This window comes from Lithobates pipiens, unplaced genomic scaffold, assembly GCF_037356315.1.
Source record: "Lithobates pipiens isolate NorthernLeopardFrog02 unplaced genomic scaffold, aLitPip1_a1.2 Scaffold_13, whole genome shotgun sequence".
Taxonomy (NCBI): domain Eukaryota; kingdom Metazoa; phylum Chordata; class Amphibia; order Anura; family Ranidae; genus Lithobates; species Lithobates pipiens.
This window is the reverse complement of record NW_027507718.1, coordinates 8,521,462-8,543,666: the sequence shown is the minus strand read 5'-3', so window position 1 is coordinate 8,543,666 and position 22,205 is coordinate 8,521,462. Positions and strand designations below refer to the sequence as shown.

Here is a 22,205-nt window from a genome sequence, read left to right as displayed (position 1 = left end):
CTTTGCTCCAGAAGATAAGTGTAGCCAAAAAAGCTTTAGCCATACTTCTCTTTTAATCCAGTTGCCTTCTCCTTTTCACTTGTAATCAATGTCCCAATTATCCTTTATAGGGCCAATATGCTTTGCTTTTATTTTTATATATGTATGTATGTGTATATGTGTATATGTGTGTGTGTGTGTGTGTATATATATATATATATATACATTTGGGGAGATTTTTTATTTAATTTGTTTTCTCCTTCTATGTGTTGATTGCACTCTTACATTTCTTTTTGCATTCCTTGTGCTATTGCAACGCCTGTGGGTACCCCTTAGCATTATATTGTTTAAAAGATGTTTTTTTTTCTCGTTGGTATGCCTATTTATACTAGAATTTAGCCACCTAGGTTAAACTTTAGTTCTTTTATATTCGTTGCCCTTCGCAATGCACTGGCTAATGCCATTATAAAATATAGAGTAACTGTAGCCCAAACTTTTATTTTCTAGTTTTGGACAGATTTTGGAAGGGTTAGAAGCCCTGAGTTCTTATTGGGTAGATTAAACCTATCTATTTGTTATGGGAAATGTTGCAATTGGGATAGGAAGGTGTGAGATATCCAAAGTTCTACATTTGTCACCCCAACAGGAAGTGAGTGAATCTAATCCAATGGGGACACCTGATTTTCATGAGAACGGTCAGATGTGAGATTTCTCCTAATTTTGGAGAGGTTTGATTAATCTTCCTATGTATCTTTGGGAGGAAACAATCACATCACAAACAAAACAAAAAAATTGTAATGTATTTAGAGTTGCATGATGGAGTCATGAATTTCAACTTCAAATCCTCTTTTAGTGCATTAGTCATTGTGACCCACTCTACTATTTAAAAGGAATACAAATTATGTTTCCAACACTGTAAGGGGTTCTTGCATGCTCTTCTCTTAGGGCATGTTATTGTAATCGGTGCTTTTTTTTTAGGTTTTATTGGTTTATGAATATCAAAAGTAAGAGACAGACAAAAGGAAGTCAAACTCGACACTTATCAGTATATTACATCACAAGAGCTTTCAACTGGTGTCATACTGTCAAAGGTGTGCACAGCTTATTGCATTAGGGTGTGCACCCAAAACCTCAAACATATACACATATGTATATACAAAAAAAATACACAGACACGTACACTCTAATAATTAAATTTAAAATGTATTAAAACGGGGACGGTGTCAGTAGGGCAGTGAACTATGTCAATAGAGCATGTCAGTAAGGCAGAGGTTGGTGTCAGTAGGACAGTTGATGGTGTCAGTCAGTACAGCGGTGAATGTGTCAGTAGAGCAGTGGATAGTTTCAGTAGGGTAGTGGATGGTTTTATTAGAATTTTTTTATTTGTATTATTTTTTTAATAATTAATAATTTTTTACAATTTTTTTTTTTAATTATTTTTACGTTTTTTTTTAGGAGCACCATTGGGGGCTTTGGTGAAATATCAAGAGCCTAAACAGACCGCTAATGTCTCACTTCTGAGGGGAAGGGACTGAGGACAAAGCTTCCCCAGTTCCTTTCTCTGCAAACTCAGCTGCGCTGAACAGTGAATAAATGGGAAGTTTTCTGTGCTGAGCAACTTCTTGTTCATTTACAAACTGAAGCATATTAAACTGTTTTACAATGCTTCAGTTATGAATGAACACAGTGAGTGTTCAATACCTGCGAGAAAAAGAAGGGGCCAATAAATGACATGTTTACCAGCCCCTTCCCCCTCTCTCCATTCTGAAAAAAAGCCCAGTAGAAGCCAGCAAAAAAGGAAAGAAGGGAGGTAAGGGGGCATGTGACACGGGGGCCCAGGCAGCTGGGGGGATCTGCACCACACAGGGGGATTAGGGTGTGCCCAAGTTGTGCGCATGCCTATGTATACAGTGGACAATTGGGCCAATTCTGGTGGTGAAGTCAGTGTGAGATACTAACAAACTGTCAAAAATAAATCTATGCTTTTTATTCAAATTCTGTTTTTCTTTTTCTTTTTTTCTTTCAGATTTTAGTTTTGCAATTGAATTGCACTTGTTATCCTGCTGACGACACTGTTATCCCTGAAAAGAGTTGAGGATGGATCCGGATACTGATGACTTGCCATTAATGGCTAATACAAGTCACATACTTGTGAAGCATTTTGCCCTGGACCTAGATGTCTATTTTGACAGCCAGACTATATCGGGTAGTGTTGTGTTATTCCTTCAGCCTACTATGACTGGTGAAGCTTACTCATCTCAGCTGGCTGAAGCCCATGGAGTCCAAGAACCTGAATCTTCTGTGTCACCTTTAAATATATGCTCGTCACATAGTAGCATGAAAGACACCACTTTGTGTGCTATAGGTGAAGATACTTTTGATAAGTGTGATCACCATGGTAACAGGAAAGAGACTTCTGGGATTACTAGTTCGGGGAACTGCTATGACAGATGGAATCATAGGAGTGGGGATTTTATTCTAGTGCTGGACTGCTGTGATTTAACTGTGTTAAAGGTTGAAGAAGTAGATTTAACTTCGGTGCCAGTTACTGAAAAATGCATGTGTTCTACCCAGTCAAATCATGGATTGGGGCAACAATTCCCTGAAAGCCATCAAATGCCACCTGAACTTGCAGCTTCTCCTGCAAGCCGTTGGAAGGATCAACTATCTTGTTACATACAACGTAGCCAGGCACCTGGATGTGGGGAGCTCATCTTTGTTACTGATTCATGGAGCCTGCAGATCAGAAAAGCTGGAGTAAAGATGCCATGTGCTTTCCCATCAGCAGTAAGAATATGGTATAAAACAGCAGCAAATGGGAGGTCCGTGAAGTGGACTAAGGACCAAAGTGGAAGGTCAGTACTTACCAAAAAAAATAAATATGATAAGCTACTGTCAAGTAACACAGATACAAGCATGAGACATCTAATACGAGTGGATTCAACTGCCATTAAGACATAGTAAATATGCTCGGCATCCCTTTTATGCCTTGCTTCAAATCTGGATCACAGCAAAGAAGGTCAGCTTTATAGCACATTGAGTTCTAACAGGATTACATCCCTTAAGCTTGGATCAAAGGCTCCGATTTGCCGTCCCTCTCTATTCAGACGTAACCATTTAAAAGACAGGGACTGCAGGAAGTCTAGTTCACAATACAGCCGTCTGTATACATTTTTAGAGTGGCAGGTTATTAGTTGTCTGAGATTCCTAGCTTAAGATATGAACATTAGGGCAGGTGTGGTGAACAGAGGTATGTACCTGCATTTTTAAAACACCTTTATTGACGTCTGGACCTTAGATTGTTTAGATAAAAGCTAAATGTCTGACACTTTCTTGCTTTTGGCTTCAGACCTTTTTTTTTTTCTTCAGGGTCTAAGAACTGCGTCGCAGCTTGTTGTAAAACACATTGTTGACTACACTCGGATACTGTGCCATCTGTTCCTTCATTTCATTTAGTGAATTACTAGAATTCCTAGGGAGCGTCCCATATACATACATCTACCTTTTGCCTCTAGTGTTACAAAATAAATTGGCAGTGTGTAGATGTATGCTTAAAGAAAAGGCATACTGAAGCTTGTCTTGCATCAGAAAATCTACACTCTGTGGATTTTTGGGGTTCTTTTATTTTACCTCTTATGTATATTTTGATTCTCTAGGAAGCCCATCTTTTTGGATGTTAGCAGTGTAAAAGTAGACACTCTAATGCAGTGAAGGCGAACCTTTGCACCCCTGATGTTTTGGAACTACATTTCCCATGATGTTTCACTATACTGCATGACCATCATGGGAAATGTTGTTCCAAAACATCTGGGGTGCCAAGATTCGCCATCACTGCTCTAATGACACTTTACCAATTTTTGATAGGCTAGTTAACTTAAACTGGCCACGACAAGACATTTTAGCTTCAGACCACACAGGCGATTTTTAGTAGGGTAATCGCGCTCTTATGCTGCGTACACACACTCGGAATTTCCGTCAACAAATGTTCGATGGGAGCTCATTGTCGGAAATTCTGACTGTGGGTAGGCTCCATCATCATTTGCTGTTTCCGACAAAAATTTGAGAGCTGTTTCTCATTCTGATAGTGTGTACGCAATTCTGACACAAAAAATTCCACGCATGCTCAGAATCGAGCAGAAGAGCCGCATTATCTATTGAACTTCATTTTTCTCGGCTCGTCAAACGTCTTGTACGTCACTGCGTTCTTGATGTTCGGAATTTCCGACAACATTTGTGCAACCGTGTGTATGCAAAACAAGTTTGAGCCAACATCCATTGGAAAAAAAATCCAGGAGTTTGTTGTCGGAATGTCCGTGTGCACGCGGCATAACAGTAGCAATTGACCACCATGCTTATGGAACAAATAGCTACTAGATTAATTGCGCAATGCATCTCCCCCATTTTTTATTAAACCCCTACATACCCGGTGATGTGCTCTGCAGATTTTAGATACTCGCTCACCCAGTGGATCCAGCGTTGTCCTAATGAGATCCCCTCCTCCTCTGGCAGTGCCCGGCCCTGTGCCACCATGTTTTGTGTAATGTCATTGAGCGGCTCCTAGCTCTTCCAGATTCAGCCGGTGGGCCTCCCCCATGACATGACGCTAGGCCCTCCCTCTCCTCGTTTGTGAATGAAAGACTATGCCTCCTGGGATATGGGAGGTGCATATCCCAGGCGGCATAGGGAGAACAGGGCACACCATGTGACCTGCATGGGAGGGAGGGGGGGACGGGGCGTCCTGCAGAGTTATAAATAAACAAAAAAAGCCTATCTTTTAAAGGAAAGGAGGAGGGGTGGAGAGGAGGGATGATGGTTTTGATGGTGAACATCAGTTTTAGAAAGATTGATATGGTTGCCCCAATCCCCTGGGTTATGCATGTTCATAGTTATTAAGCTTGTGAAATGTGTAGTCCTATTTAATAAATAGATCTGAGCTGCTAAGATTATGAATTTTTATTATACTCAACCATTTGAAGAATCACATTGATCCTACATACGTATTCAGTTAGCCCTTGTACACACGGTCAGACAACAAAATCCGTCTGATTTTTTCCGAAACTGGTGTTGCATACACACGGTCGGACAAAGTTGTCGGAAAATGCGATCGTTCGTAACATGATGACGTTATTTAGTTACGACGGGACTACGTTCAGGCTAGTAGCCAATAACTTTGGTCTAGGAATTTGATCTGAGCATACGTGGCACTTTGTCCGATCGGAATTCTCTACTTAAGAGCTGGAGGGAGGAGAAGCAGCAGCACACTGAGCTTGCCAGTGAATGGCACTTTGTCCGATCGGATCATGTTGTCGGAAACTTTTTATATCCAGCTCTCAAACTTTGTTGGTCGGACATTCTGACGGAAAAAGTCAGATAAAGCCCACACACGGTCGGATTATCCGACAACACTGTCCGATTGGACATTTTCCGTCTGAATGTCTGACCGTGTGTACAAGGGCTAAAAGGAATTTTTTTTAAAAATATTTTTAAGAAAAAATGTTCTAGTGTACCCTCCCCAGTCCACTAACCTAAAAAAAAAAAAAAACTAGAAACCTCCACAAGCTGCTTATTTATACCAGTATGACAAGCATATCCTCTCAACTGTTAAATTTATAAATGATGTAAAGTGGCAAGTTTCATTCATAGGTAAGAAATAAAATGTATGTTGTTGTTTTAAAATAATGTTAAAAAAATCTATATAAACTTTTCAATTCTAGCCTCTTTGTTTTTGGTGATGCAGTGTAGATGTGAACAATGTACAGTATTTCTTACTTAGATAATTTTAAAATTGACCACCAGGTGGCATTGGAAACACAAGAGCAACATGATGATCTAGTCAAGTTTTCTTCCTGTGCATTATTTACCTTTTTAAAGCATTTGTTACCCCAACACTTCATATTCCTGATATGTGTCTGTTGTACCATGTACTTGTACAAGAAATTATCCTGTTCTACATAGTTACATAGTTAGTAAGGTTGAATAAAGACACCAGTCCAACCAGTTCAACCTGAGTGAGTGTCTACAAATGTCCATATCCCCATACATTGGTCCCTACCCTCAAGGAGCCAAGGTCCCCATTCATATACTAGGGCCAATTTTGGACATAGGCCAATTAACCTGCCTGCATGTAGGAAATCGGAGTACCCGGAGGAAACCCACGCAGACACATGGAGAACATGCAAACTCCAGGCAGGTAGTGTCGTGGTTGGGATTTGAACCAGTGACCCTTTTTACTGCTAGGCGAGAGTGCTAAGCACTACACCACTATGCCGCCCTGTTCTCTTTGTATTGCTTCCATTATGTGAAATCCCTGGTGTTCCTGCTAGTCCCTCTGCTTTCCTATTAAAACTGACCACACTAAGCAAGAGAGCACAACCTATTCAGTTCTCTAGCTCTGCTGGGAACTTAGTGTGCTCTCCTTCAATGAACAGACTTGCCTTGACACGCCCCCGCTGCACAGCCATTCACTGGCAAGCTCAGTGTACTGCTGCTTCTCCTCCCTCCAGCTCTTAAGTAGCTGAGAACAGTGGGAATGTGATAATTTATTAAAAGGGGGAAAAAAGGTATTTATAATGTTGTTTTTTTTTTTTGTTTTATATCTATATAAAATGTTTTGCCTTTCATTTCTATGTTAAAATGAATGGTTTGTTTTACAAAATGATCGTTTACAATCACTTTCATGTAAACCTACTGTGGAACAGAAGTGTTTCCAGTGTCACCAGATAGCGGGCCCATTTTGGATTTGGAAATGAGGCCCCTTTCTTATTAAGAGCCAGGTTCTTCTAAATGCCAAAAAATACCATAATGTAAATTTTAATCAAATTTTCCTACAGAGGAGTGTAGCTCACCCATTGCTGCCCCTAAAGCCCCGTACACACGAGAGGACTTATGTCCGACAGACTTCCGAAGGAGTTCTGCCGGAGTTCTGCCGGACTTTTCGGCTGAGCGGACTTGGCCACACACAGTCACACTAAACTCCGACGGATTCGAACGTGATGACGTACGACTGGATTCGAATAAGGAAGTTCATAGCCAGTAGCCAATAGCTGCCCTAGCGTCGGTTTTAGTCCGTCGGAATAGCATACACACGAGCGAATTTTTCGAAGGGACCGGGTCCGGCGGAGTTTCGTCGGAAAAATTTGAAGCATGTTCCATATTCTAAAGTCCGTCAGACTTTGGTGAATCAAAAGTCCGTTGCAGCCCACACACGATCGAATAGTCTGACGGAATCAGTCCGTCGGACTTTGGATGTTAAAAGTCCACTCGTGTGTACGGGGCATTAGCCTCAATATCTAGTGAGCCTGTCTGTTACAAGAAGGAGCCAATAGAATGGCTTGAAAAGTGGGGCAGGGCCAGACTCTTAACTAGCATTAGTACTATGACAGTAAAAACAGTGTGAGCCTTCAGGCCTCAGGTTCACTGTTCAGGCAGTAGTGACCACTTCCCAATGAAGAGTGGTGTAGTCTCTGGGAAAACACTAGCCTTTTGTTCTCCTTGCCTTTTTTTTATTTAAATGAAGTTTTTTTTTATTGTAATGAATTAAAATATGAGTTACTGAGCTAAACTAACTCCGCAAGGGTCTGCAACATTGGCTTTTAAAATTATATTAAAAGATTGCCTATTATTTTGGAGTTTCTATGATGGTTTGCAATTTGCTTGGATAGCAAAATCTTAATTTGCACATATGGAGTTTGTAAGACAGCTCAAGGTTATTCATTGTGCACAAAGTGAAAGCATTGGCGTATTGACAGTCTATAGTGATTTTCTGTGATCTAGAGCCAAACGTGTGCGTATTTGATGTATATTCTAATATCTGTTTGTTGGGTATTTTTTTGTAACTAGGCCTTGTGTTTACACATTTGGATCTCCCATCAACAATAGGGCTCTTTTTCCATGTCAAGAGCCACCAGTAGCAATGTCAACATGGCATGCAACTGTCCGAGCTGACAGTACATTTATTGTGCTAATGAGCGGTGAAAACTTTGCTGCTCCAACCAACTGTGGTCAAGGTAAGTAGCCTTTGCTTTAATCAAAAAATATGCTTGTATGTCTCTCTGTGTTGGTTTCACCGACTATCCTAGAATTATAAATATACCCCCTTTTTATTTTTTTCTTGTGGTATGAGTAATGGCTCATGAATTCCTTCTGTTTCCTGGGAGTATTGAGTACCTGCCTTTTTTATTGATCAGCTTTTGTTTTTTTACATAAAAAAGTCACTGTTTACATTTTTTGCAGTACTTTATCGTATGTACAGTAATGTTACTGTATGTTGTACCTTAATATGTGTTTTTGCCTATTGAAATTAATGAGCTACTAACATACCCTAATGTGCCGCAAGTTGGAGGTGACTTATTTTTTTTTCTAATGGTAATGCATTGCATTGGGATGCGATCCAATATGAATGAAATTGCAATGCAATAATGCATGTAACACGTAAATTACCAGGATGCACACATCTAAATGAACCCTAAAGCCCTGTACACGGTCAGAAATTCAGATGGAAAAGGTCCGATCGGATTATATTGTCGGAAAATCCGATCAGGTGTGGGCTCTATCGGACTTTTTCCGTTGGAAAATCCGACGGAAAAAAATTTGAAAGCAGGATCTCAAATTTTCCAACAACAATATCCGATCGGGCTTTGTCCGATCGTTTGTAGAGATCATGATCATGAGCGAAATCGCCATGATTCCGCCCCACAATTTCAAATGGAAGCAAAACACGGAACAGCGAGGAAAATTGCACAAACAAATTAGTGGGAGGGATGTTGCCCAAAAGAAGTTGGGCACAATTGGGGTACCATTAGAAGTGTGTGAATGGAGCTTAAGAGTGCATACTGACTTATCTATATGTTATAATTAGTATATAGTTAGGTTCTGTCTTTTGGCAAGTTGTTCATTACTTCTGATACCACATATACATGTACCTTTTTTCTCTGGAAGACAAAGCTTTCTTTTGGCAATAGTGACTAAAAAAAAAAGTCTTAATAAAATAAAACAAATTTTATTTTCTGTGCAATATACTGGCAACAACAGACAAAAAAGATATGATAAAACAAGCAAACACAATATACAAATTGTTAGTTTAACCAGGGATAACTTTTTAAAGCGGTTCTGCACCTAAAATAAAAATATTAAAAGCCAGCAGCTACTAATATTGCAGCTGCTGACTTTTAATAAAATCACACTTACCTGTCCCAGGGTCCAGCGATGTCGGCGGCAGATGACGAGCGATCGCTCGTCTCGCTGCTGCCCCCGCCGCCATCCTCTGTCAGGGAATCGGGAAGTGAAGCATTACAGCTTCACTGCCCGGTTCCCTACTGCGGGGGGGGGGGGGGGGGGTCGGGGCGCCTGTGGGGGTCTGCGGCGGTCTGGCCGGAAGTGGGTGCAGTTACCTGCACCCACTTCCGGCCAGACCGCCGCAGACCCCCCGCAGATTATCCAGGTAACTGCACCCCCCTCCCCCCTGAAAGGGGCCGATTGTGGCACCGGAAGGGGGGAGGGATCAGATTAGCGGAACTTCCCCTTTAGGGTGAAGAACCGCTTTAGCTAACAAGCAACTAACTCTGCACATAAAAAAGTTCAAAGCTGTGTAATATAAGCTGTTAATATTGTCAAATTTACAATCACACTAAGTAAATATAGTTCTGGTACAAAAAAATGTGTTTGCTACAAATTAATTTAAAAATGATGTTTTTCTCCCTGTTTTGTCTATTTATTTGTGAAAATAAAAATTTCAAGCTAAAAGGTAATAAAAAAAATAAAATTAGAACAAAATGTGAATACGTATTAACCACTTCAGTTCCGGACCAATAAACACCTTAAGGACCAGAGGTCTTTTTGCAATTTCGCACTGCGCTGCTTTAACTGGTAATTGCGCGGTCATGCAATATTGCACCCAAACGAAATTTGCGTCCTTTTCTTCCCACAAATAGAGCTTTCTTTTGATGGTATTTGATTGCCTCTGCGATTTTTTTTTTTTGCGATATAAATGAAAAAAGAGCGAAAATTTTGAAAAAAAAAGATATTTTCTTCTTTTTGTTATAAGAAAAATCGAATAAACTAAATTTTAGTCATACATTGAGGGCAAAATTTATTCAGCCACATGTCTTTAGTAAAAAAAATGTCAATAAGCGTATATTTTTTGGTTTGCGCAAAAGTTATAGCGTCTACAAACTAGAGTACATTTTCTGGAATTTACACAGCTTTTAATTTATGACTGCCGATCTCATTTCTTGAGGTGCTAAAATGGCAGGGCAGTACAAATCCCCCCCAAATGACCCCATTTTGGAAAGTAGACACCCCAAGGAAATTGCTGATGGGTATGTTGAGCCCATTGAATATTTATTTTTTTTGTCCTAAGGGATTGAATAATGACAAAAAAAAAAAAAAAAAAATTTTTTTTACAAAAAGTTGTCACTAAATGATATATTGCTCACACATGCCATGGTTATATGTGAAATGACACCCCAAAATACATTCTGCTGCTTCTCCCGAGTACGGGGATACCACATGTGTGGGACTTTTTGGGAGTCTAGTCGCGCACGGCACCCCGAAAACCAATCACCACCTTCAGGATTTCTAAGGGTGCAAATTTTTGATTTAACTCCTCACTACCTATCACAGTTTCGAAGGCCATAAAATGCCAAAATAGCACAAAACCCCCCCAAATGACCCCATTTTGGAAAGTAGACACCCCAAGCTATTTACTGAGAGGCATGTTGAGTCCATGGAATATTTTATATTTTGCCAAAAGTTGCGGGAATATTACAAACTTTTTTTTTTTTGCACAAAGTTGTCACTAAATGATATATTGCTCACACATGCTATGGGCAGAAGTCAAATTACACCCCAAAATAAATTCTGCTGCTTCTCCCGAGTACGGGGATACCACATGTGGGGGACTTTTTGGGAGCCTAGTTAACTAGCTACCTAGCGACACTAGCGACACTGATGCAGCGTTCAGAAAAATTATCGCTTAGTGACACTGGCAAAAGGGGGTGAAAGGGTTAACTAGCGGAAATCAGGGGGTTAAAACCATTATTGGGTAGTATATCGGGGTACCTAGCGCTATAAAAACCTGGCGGTGAACCTAAAAAAATAACTAGCTACCTAGCGACTGTAGCGACACTAATGCAGCGATCAGAAAAACGATCGCTTAGTGACACTGGCAAAAGGAGGTGAAAGGGTTAACTAGCGGCAATCAGGGGGTTAAAAACATTATTGGGTAGTATATCGGGGTACCTAGCGATATAAAAACCTGGCGGTGAACCTAAAAAAATAACTAGCTACCTAGCGACACATGCAGCGATCAGAAAAATTATCGCTTAGTGACACTGGCAAAAGGGGGTGAAAGGGTTAACTAGCGGCAATCAGGGGGTTAAAAACATTATTGGGTAGTATATCGGGGTACCTAGCGCTATAAAAACCTGGCGGTGAACCTAAAAAATTACTAGCTACCTAGCGACTGTAGCGACACTAATGCAGCGATCAGAAAAACGATCGCTTAGTGACACTGGCAAAAGGGGGTGAAAGGGTTAACTAGCGGCAATCAGGGGGTTAAAAACATTATTGGGTAGTATATCGGGGTACCTAGCGATATAAAAACCTGGCGGTGAACCTAAAAAAATAACTAGCTACCTAGCGACACTAGCGACACATGCAGCGATCAGAAAAATGATCGCTTAGTGACACTGGCAAAAGGGGGTGAAAGGGTTAACTCTAGGGGCAATCAGGGGGTTAAATCTTTATTGGGGGGTGATAGGGGGCTACCCTGGACCTAACACTAACTGTCCTGACAGTTTTTACTGTCACAACTGACACTGAATGCATTGATCAGTAAAGAAATGATCAATGCAATCAGTGACACTGTGACTGGGGGGGGAGGGGGGCGGGGGGGGGATCGGGGGGCGATCGGGGGGGGGATCGGGGGGGGGTTTGTGTGCCTGTGTGTACCTACATGTCAGTGTAGTGTTCGTGCACACTTACTTTTACTCTTCTCCTCGTAGTCCGGTCAAAAAGACCGCCCCGAGGAGAATGACATCACTTCCTCCTTCCTGTGTAAACAATACACAGGGGAGGAAGCTTCTCATTGGCCAGGAGCGATCCAGAGGGGGTGGCCGAAAACGAACGGCCATCCCCTCATCACGGATCGCTGCTGGACCGAATCGGACCGCCGTAACCAGCGGGAGGGGGTCCGATGGGACCCCCCACCCGCTGGAAGGCAATCACGTAGATGTACGTGATTCTGCCTGCCTGTGCCATTGTGCTGACGTACATTGGCAATACGGCGGTCCTGAAGTGGTTAAAGGAGTTGTAAAGTTGTAAAGCTGTGCTGCAGCTGCCCCCCAGAGCCCCCCTTTTTCTTACCTGAACCCGATCGTTCCAGCAACAAGCACAAGCCCAGCAGCTCCAACTGCTGTCTCGGGTCCTCATTGGATAGACTGATAGCAACTGGAACCTTTTTCTCCTGTTGCTCTCAATCAAATTCAGTGACACGGGAGCCGGGGACGTGACAGAGTTCTGCTGTCTGTGTCAATGGACGTAGAAGCAGGACTCGGGCGCGCACCCGTACGGGTGCCCCCATGGAAATTGGCTCTACGTTGGGGAACTTGCCGAGGAGGAGCCAGGAGCACAGAAAAGGAAGATCTGGGCCGCTCTGTGCAAAACCCTCGCACAGAGCAGGTAAGTATGACATGTCTGTTATTTAACCACTTTCAGACCGGACCAATTTGCTGTCAAAGACCAGACCACTTTTTGCGATTTGGCACTGCGTCGCTTTAACTGACAATTGCGCGGTCGTGCGACGTGGCTCCCAAACAAAATTGACGTCCTTTTTTTCCCACAAATAGAGCTTTCTTTTGGTGGTATTTGATCACCCCTGCGGTTTTTATTTTTTGCGCTATAAACAAAAATAGAGCGACAATTTTGAAAAAAACGCATTAATTTTTACTTTTTGTTATAATAACTATCCCCCAAAAATATATAAAAAAAACGTTTTTTTCCCTCAGTTTAGGCCGATACGTATTCTTCTACATATTTTTGGTAAAAAAAATCGCAATAAGCGATTATTGATTGGTTTGCGCAAAAGTTATAGCGTTTACAAAATAGGGATAGTTTTATAGCATTTTTATTAATAATTTTTTTTTTTTTTTTTACTAGTAATGGCGGCGATCAGCGATTTTTATTGTGACTGCGACATTGTGGGGGACCCATCGGACATTTTTGACACATTTTTGGGACCATTGTCATTTATACAGCAATCACTGCTATATAAATGCAGTGATTCCTGTGTAAATGACACTGGCAGTGAAGGGGTTAACCAGTGGGTGGCAGTGTAGGGGTTAAGTGTTCCTAGGGGTGTGTTACTAACTGTGAGGGGGTTGGGCTTTCATTTAGTGAACACTGATCTCTGCTCCAATCACATGGAGCAGAGATTAGCGTCACTAGTTGCTAGGCAGAATGGAGAAATGCTGTTTACAACGGCATTTCTTCATTTGGCCGCTCCGTGAGACGATCGCGGGTATGCCCGTGGCGATCGAGTCCGCGGGTCCCGCGACCGGACTCACGGTGTCCCGACCAGCGCGGGAGCGCGCCGCCAGCGGCGCGCTCCCGATGGCAGGGCGGCAAATTTAAAGGGACGTACATGTACGCCCATTTGCCTGCCCGTGCCATTCTGTCGACGTACATCGGCGTGCGCTGGTCGGCAAGTGGTTAAAAAACAAACATTTACAATCGCTTTATCTTTAGTTTTCGTACCATTATACCTTTTTATGGACCAAAGCAATTTCAACATTTGCACTACGAACCTGTCTTTTCAGCGAGAACCTTGTCACTAAGTAATACATTGTTTTTTGGGGGGACAAACTAGGCTCTCTATTGTCGTGCAAAAACTATTTTATTTTCCCTGTAAGCTATAGACAAAAGAGCATAAAAAATCCAATTTTGTCCAGTGTTTAAAAAAAAAATGTGTTTTAAAATCAATGTATTAAAATGTATTATTTTATAGTTTGACCTGCTAACACCCCTTTCATACTGAAGGTGCTTTTTCAGTCATTTAACGCTAAAAATAGCACCTAAAAAACGCCTCTCAAGCCTTCCCGAGTGCTTCCACACTGGAGTGGTGCTCTTGCAGGACCGAAAAAAAAAGTCCTGCAAGCAGCAACTTTGAGGCTGTGCTGGAATATTGAAATCAGTGGACAGCGCTGCCATATTGCCTACAAATCGCGTCGGCAACAGAGCCTTGCGGGTGGTTTTAACCCTTTCCTCTGCCGCTAGCGGGGTTAAAAGCACCCCACTAGCGGCCAAAAAGTGCTGCTCTAACAGCGGTAAGGCGCAGCTAAAACTAGGAGTGCTTTACTTGTTAACACGGCCCTTGTCCCAGTGTGAAAGGGCTCTTAAATTAAGTTTCTGGTACAAAGCTTGGCAAAGTTATTCTGAGGCACATGAAAAATATGTTTTTTTTTTTTCAATTTATCACACTTTCATTTTATGTGACACTAAAAAAACTAGCAAAAAAAAAATGAAATGGAACAAAAAAAAAAGTTTAAATGAAGAAGATAAAACAATAGCTAATGAAAATGGGAAGAAATTAGTTAATTAAGGTTGATTAGACTTAACTAATGGATTATACTATATTAATGTAGAACTTTAAAAAAAAAAAAAACTTTGGATAGATTAAGGGAGGGTTATAACCCCTGTCAAATTTGTGTTGTCAAATGTGGCCAATTGAGGAGATTTATTTTCACTTCCTGTCCCATAGCCAAACATGAAGTGAGAGGAAATTCCTTCCCTTCCAGTAAGGGGAACTCATTGGGGCCACCCAGGTCTCTCCACTCTCTCCAAAACTGAAAAAAAAAATAGTTTTTCCTTTTAGTTATACTTTAAACCCTCAGTTCTTTTAAGCACTTTCAGCAGATGATTAAATCACTTTGATTAAGCAGCTTCTTTGTTTTTTAATTCTTGTACATGTTACAGTTTAAGCTGGTGCCATGACCACTACCTTAGGTTTTCTGTTTCAGGGTGGCTCCTTTGTTCCTTTCTCTTGCAGTGTTTTATGGAGCTACTCTTGCATGCAGAGTAGAGCTGTGTTTCCTTACACTGTGTATCAACAGAAGCACACAGCCCTGTAGCCAAGAGTGGCAAGGAACTGCCCTGCGCCTCTCCCCCCCCCCCCCCCCCAAAATTCTCCACGCTATCAGACTGGCTCAAGACTGCACTATCCACTGTTATTGCTTAACTGTTAGCTGTAAAGATCGAAAGTTCAGGGAAGCAGCACTGAAACAGCAGGGGTCAGCGGCATTGAAAGTTGAAAATTGCAGTGTTAAGCTAAAAAAAGCACTGGGGGGGGGGGGGGGGGGGTTTAATACTACAAGTTTAATACAGGTTGAATAGAAATACACCTTTTTGATCCCCATTTGAATGGGATCATAAATACATTGGTAGCAACACATTGTTGTACTGTATTACTCAATGACACTTACAGACTGATAGGGTAATTTCACTTAGAAGTGGCTGTATTTTGACAGCTGCTTCTGCTATGCAATTCCTGGTATGATTGCTTTAACAGAGATTATGTGCAGATCAAAGGAAAGTTCTTTGATTAACATATAAACAATGTAATTTCCCTCCAACAGTAATATTGTTAGGGTGAATTTATCATTGATGAATGAAGGTATCACATTTCATTGAATCCACTGCAGTTGATTCTAACATACAGAGTGAGATCCATTCTGGTGCTATAATCTGCAAAATCTGGCTGTCATTTTGACAGTTGGGCTTTGCAGATTCTAGTGGCAGAAGAGCTATTGCAGTAGAGAAGAAACAGCATGTATGGTATATGTGCAGGGTACTTTGTTGAAATCTTTTTGGGAATACACCATAGAACAAGGATCCTTAACTGTTTAATGGGTAAAAATTCAACATTTTGCACAAAACCAATTGTAACTGGTTCCTTTTTACCTGTCAGCATTTAGTAAACCAGTATCCTTAAGTGCCAAGTCTTCCTTTTTTAATGTTTAACCACTTGACCTTCGGAAGATTTACCCCTCTTCCTGACCAGGCCATTTTTTGCAATACGGCACTTTAACTGACAATTGCGCAGTCATGCAATGCTGTACCCAAATAAAATTTGTAATTTTTTCCCCTCAAATAGAGCTTTCTTTTGGTGCTATTTGATCACCTCTGCGTTTTTTTTGTTCTATAAACAAAAAACCCCGACAATTTTGAAGGAAAATTTTTATTTTATTTTCTGCTATAAATCATATCCAATAAAATAATTATAAAAAATGTAATTTAAAGTTCCAATAAACGTATATTGATTGGTTTATGTAAACGTTATTGCATCTACAAATTATGGTATATAGTTATGGAATTTTTTTAAAATTTTTTTTATACTAGTAATGGCTGTGACGGGACTGCAATATTGCAGCAGACAATCGGGCACAAATTTACACTTTTGACACTTTGAACCAGTGACACTAATACAGTGATCAGTGATAAAAAATATGCACTGTCACTGTACTAATGACACTGGCTGGGAAGGGGTCTAACATGTAGGGCGATCAAAAGGTTAACTGTGTGCCTAGCCAGTGTTTGTGACATGTGTGCTGCTTTTACTAAGGGAACAGATGGATTGTATCCCCCCCCCAGAACAGAGATCTGCTTTGTATAGATAGGCAGATCTCAGCTCTGTGTGTTTTGCCGATGATCAGTGGGTGCCAGCAGACATCCAGTGCTCGTAACCTGCAGATCGGCTACTGTTGTGATTAGAGTAGGTAAAAGTGCAGAAACACACACACACACACACACACACACACACACACACACACACACACACACACACACACACACACACACACACACACACACACACACACACACACACTGTATGTGTAATATACACAGTAATGGAAGAAAGTATTTGATCCTCTGCAGATTTTGTACGTATGCCCACTGACAAAGAAATTATCAGTCCTAAAATTTAATGGTAGGTTTATTTTCGAGCTGTGATTAGGAGCACTCTAAGTGCCCGTTCACACTACCGCGACTTGTCAGGCAACTTAGCCGCCTGACAAGTCGCGCTCCGTTCTGTACTATGGAACCGTTCTAATAGGAGCGACTCAAGTCGCTCCGACTTAGAAAAAAGTTCCTGTACTATTTTTGGGGTGACTTCAGGCGACTTGCATTGACTTCTATACAGAAGTCGTTTTGCAAGTCGTTGCTGAAGTCATGTGCAGGTCGCGTCTGTGAGTCGCGCTGCAAGTCGCGTCGCCCCTGTGTGAAGCGAGTGAATCAAGGATTACTGTGTCCAAAAATCACCAGGGTCAGAGGGGCAGAACTTGTATTTACATGCAAAGTGAAGTCAGTCATCTTTTTCTAGAATTAAGAGGAAACATATACACAATATTGGTATAATCTTCAGCGCTTGACCACCTGATGAAAAAGTTTAAAGGGATTGTAAAGTAGTTTTTTTTTTTTTTTAAATAACAAACATGTTATACTTACCTCCACTGTGCAGCTCGTTTTGCACAGAGTGGCCCCGAACCTGCTCTTCTGGGGTCCCTCGGCTGTCTCTGCTTCCTCCCGTAGGTACTTCTCACGTACATGCGCGCTCCCTCGTATGGTGAGAAGCTATAGCCGCTCGCTATATCACTCGGCCCCGCCCCGCGGCGCACCGCGTCATTGGATGTGATTGACAGCAGCGTGAGCCAATGACTGCGCTGCTTTCAATCCATCCACCCCACCAATTAGCGGCTAGGCTGAGTGGCGAAGAGGACGTCGGGGGTGAGCGCGGGACTTTTGAGGGGTCAGGTAAGTAAAATGGGGGGACTGGGGGCGCCGACACTGTGAGATGTTTTTTCACCTTAATCCATAGAATGCATTAAGGTAAAAAAAATGTACCTTTACAACTCCTTTAAAATGTATACTTGTATACTGAATAAATTCCTAAGCTGTTTAAGGGATTGGCTTGGCGCTTCTCTCTCCTTTTTGCTTTCCTTTTTTTTCGGAATTAAGAACGGCATTTCTGATCTGGGTAAAATCACATTACAGAAGGCAAATCCCACAGATCTAAAAGATGAAACTGACGTGTGATTGTTTAGAGCAGGGCTTGACAAATTTGCTTGGAATCTAGGAGCCAGCTAAAAAAGTTAGGAGCCAGGTCGGTAACGGCAATCCAGACCTGTCCCTGGCCTGACATGGAGACGAGTGAGGGGAGGATAGCGCGGCCCCCCCACCTGTCTCCATGTCATTGCCCATAGCTCTTAGAGGGACATTTTTTTTTTTTATTTTTTTTTTTTCAAATGACAATTTTTTTTTTTTTTTTTTTTTTTTTTATTGCATTTTAGTGTAAATTTGAGATCTGAGGTCTCTCTGACCCCAGATCTCATATATTTAAGAGGACCTGTCCTGTTTTTTTCAATTACAAGGGATTTTTACATTCCTTGTAATAGGAATAAAAGTGACAATTTTTTTTTTTTAAAAGCACCGTGAAAAAATAAAAAGTTAAAATAAGAAAAAAAAAATGTTTTAAATGCTCCCTGTCCTGCCAAGCTTACGTGAGTAGCGCCCGCATAGGAAAGCGGTGTTCAAACCACACATGAGGTATCGCTGCGTTCGGTAGAGCGAGAGCAATAATTCTAGCCCTAGACCTCCTCTGTAACCCAAAACGTGCAACCTGTAGAATTTTTTAAACGTCGCCTATGGAGATTTTAAAGGCTAAAAGTTTGTCGCCATTCCATGAGCGGACGCAATTTTGAAGCGTGACATGTTGGGTATCAATTTATTCGGTGTAACATTATTTTTCACAATATAAAAAAATTGGGCCAACTTTACTGTTATATTTAATTAAAAAAATAAGACTTTTTCCCCGAAAATGCGCTTGTAAGTCCGCTGCACAAATACGGTGTGACAGACAGTATTGCAACGACCACCATTTTATTCTCTAGGTTGTTAGAACTCCTAAACACATACATATATATATATATATACATATATATATATATATACATATACATATATATATATATATATATATATATATATATATATATATATATATATATATATATATATATATATATATATATATATATATATATATATATATATATATATATATATATATATATATATATATATATATATATACACACACACACACACACACACACACACACACACACACACACACACACACACACACACACACTTCTAAGTAAAGGTGAGATGGGTGGGCAGTGAAAGCTTCATTAGCATCGCTGGCTGTCAGATTACAGAGCTAAACATAGGACCACAGAAGGCCTCAAAGCCGCGGCCTCAATTACCGGCCGGCGGCGGCGCGGCCCGACACGATCACGCCAGGGGGGGGGGTGGAAGGAGACAGGATACCCCCGCTGTGCTGCCCCAGGCGCCAGATCACAAATTCTAGTCGCCAATGCGATCTGGCGCCCGGGGTTTGTCGAGCCCTGGTTTAGAGGATTTTTACCCAAAGAAATTTCAAGGAAATTTGACAATCTTTGACAGGAGGTCCAAGTGACAATGATGTTCCAAGTTGTTGGCAGCACCAAACTCTATGATTAGTCATTTGTACCTAATGGCAGAGGGCATTGATGTTCTATTCATAATTTCTGAATGACTCATTTTGCACTTTAGCAATTATAAGGTAATTTTAGATTTTCCACAGCCCTTTTCCACCTCTAACTGAGCGAAAAAAAAATGGAATGTATTTACTTAAAATGAATTAGCTCATTCCAGCTTCAGTTCACATGGACCCCACCCATCCTGTGTACACCTCTTTATTCGTTTACCACAGACGCACATTGTGTACAGTACTCTGCTAAAATAAATCAATAGAATGGTGTGTTTTTTGGTGTGTTGGAATTCTGGAGTCCAGTCTCACAGCTTGAACAAAGGGGATTTCTTAAGCAACAGAAAAAGTTTGTGGTTTCCACGGAAATTATCATAACTGGGAAATGCACGCTAAAATGACTAACACTGTGTCTACAATGGATGAATTGCACAAAAATATGTTGTTGACGTCTTTTATTCCTAAAATTCCGGACACTGACTTATGTAGTCAACTGACTTCTTTAAATGGGACATTCATACATGGCTCAGGCATATTGGCCTGAAAATCACAGTTTTGTACTTTGGTGTGCAGCACAGTTGTCCATTTTTATATAATTTAGAGGATGTAGATGGATCTCTCTTTGTTATGACACCTGGTCTGCTGTAACAGTAGCTGTGTCCATTGGATACCTCTCTGGATGAGAGAAACTGTTTTCTATTGCAAGCTGTGGCAGCTGTTTTTTCTGTATGTTCAAAATAAGTGCACCACAAAACACTTTTTCAACGTAGAAAAAAAAAGAGAAGAATTAACAACATAAATCAGATCAAAAGAACACGGTGTGTGTTCAGAGCTCTGTCATTGGTAGTATAAAGCATGACATTTACCGCTTATGTATCTTATAAGTCAGGGATATGCAATTAGCGGACCTCCAGCTGTTGCAAAACTACAAGTCCCATCATGCCTCTGCCTCTTGGTGTCATGCTCGTGGCTGTCAGTCTGGCTATGCCTTATGGGACTTGTAGTTCTGCAATAGCTGGAGGTCCGCTAATTGCATATCCCTGTTATAAGTCATAGTGAACATATCAAACGCCATATATGACTATAAATAAGAGACACGAGACACTTATTGTCTCTTATTTATAGTAGAGAGAGAGATATCACCGCTCCAGGTACATCAAGCAACAGTAGAAAACTTTCTCATCCAGTTTGGAAGCCCAGGTGCCGGCAATGCATATAGCAATCAAAAGCAGAAAGAAGATCTGGACAGCCGCACTAAAAAAAAAGTTTTTTTTGCCTTTTGTTCAAAAATGATTGTGAACAAAAATACAAGCCACAGCAGGAACAGACAGGAGCTAACACGTTTCACACTTCAATGTAGTGCTTAGTCAAAGCTATGACTAAGCACTACACTGAAGTGTGAAACCCGTTAGCTCCTGTCTGTTCCTGCTGTGGCTTGTATTTTTGTTCACAAGAAATTTTGAATAAAAGGCAAAAACATTTTTGAGTGCGGCTGTCCAGATCTTCTTCCTGTTTTTGACTCTTTTTTTTTTTTTTTTTATAGTCCTTTGAATGCTATTCATTTATTTGTGGATGTTAGTGAAAAGGTTAAAAAAGGTATCAACCAAAACTTATTTTTTTTTATTTTGTTTGTGTTAAAATTTGCATCACCTTTTACTGCTCTTAGTTGCCCCATTGGCAAAATTTTCAATAATTTCCTGTTCTGCTGATAACTGTTCTGGTGAGTAGGGGAAGACTAAACACAAATTGTGGTTGCTAGCGGTTCTTTGTTGGAGATTTTCACTTCCTGTCTGGGTGGCAACATTTTAGTAGGATGATAAAAATAAAGACAGAGTTTCCATGACTAAGCCCGTAAGGGTGAACCATATCAGAGAGTCTAGGATGGTAGCCAGGTGCTGTATATGTCTGTAAAGTTGCTTGTTCTCTAATAAATATGTGAGAGGGGGACGATCTGCTGGCGGGGATATGTTGCTTTTATGGGTAAATACAAATTTACAGAACCAGGTGACGTCATCAGTGTGCAGCTTCCGCTTTTTTGTAAGTACATTTCATTCATTGGAATTGCAACCAAAATGTTTAAAACCAATAAACCAGTTATGATATAGTATTTTAACCGCTTCACGCCTAAGGGTAAAACAAATCAAAATGCTTAAGCACAATTTAGCATTTTTTGACATGTGTTAGTAAAACCATACATATCATCACAACTACTTTGTGTATCCGGGTGGATTATTCCTTTTTTTTTTTTTTTTTTTTTAACTCTGGACAAATTGGGCTTTAGCCACTTAAAACCGCCCACCACATATATACTGCGGCGGGCCTGCTCTATTGTGTGAAGCAATGTACCTGTAGGTAATTTCGTGAAATAGATACTGTGGGCAGGTGTGTCTGCTGCACGGAGGGGGGAGCCAGTCGGACCCGATGTCCGCCGGCCACCCGCGATAGCTCCACATAGGCAGAACAGGGATCTGCCTAGGTAAACAAAGCAGATCCCCCTTCTGACAGGCGAGGACACAAAGATGCTCTGTTTCTGCTGTTCCTGCTCATCCAGTGAGTCCATCACAGTTGGCAAGCACCCCCTAGGGACACACTTAAACCTTTCATCACCCCTTATGTTAACCCCTTCCCTGCCAGTGTCATTAGT

At 41.1% G+C, this 22,205-nt stretch overlaps 1 protein-coding gene across 2 annotated transcripts in view; it reads left to right on the top strand.

The window, feature by feature from the left end:
- Positions 1–22,205, top strand: part of AOPEP (aminopeptidase O (putative)) — a 613,303-nt gene that overhangs the window by 36,317 nt on the left and 554,781 nt on the right. For both annotated transcript variants that reach the window (XM_077474816.1, XM_077474818.1), the window contains exons 3-4: positions 2,006–2,834; positions 7,819–7,985. In XM_077474816.1, the coding sequence (XP_077330942.1) occupies positions 2,077–2,834; positions 7,819–7,985 (925 nt within the window). In that variant the 5' untranslated portion in view covers positions 2,006–2,076. The remainder of the gene's footprint in view (positions 1–2,005; positions 2,835–7,818; positions 7,986–22,205) is intronic.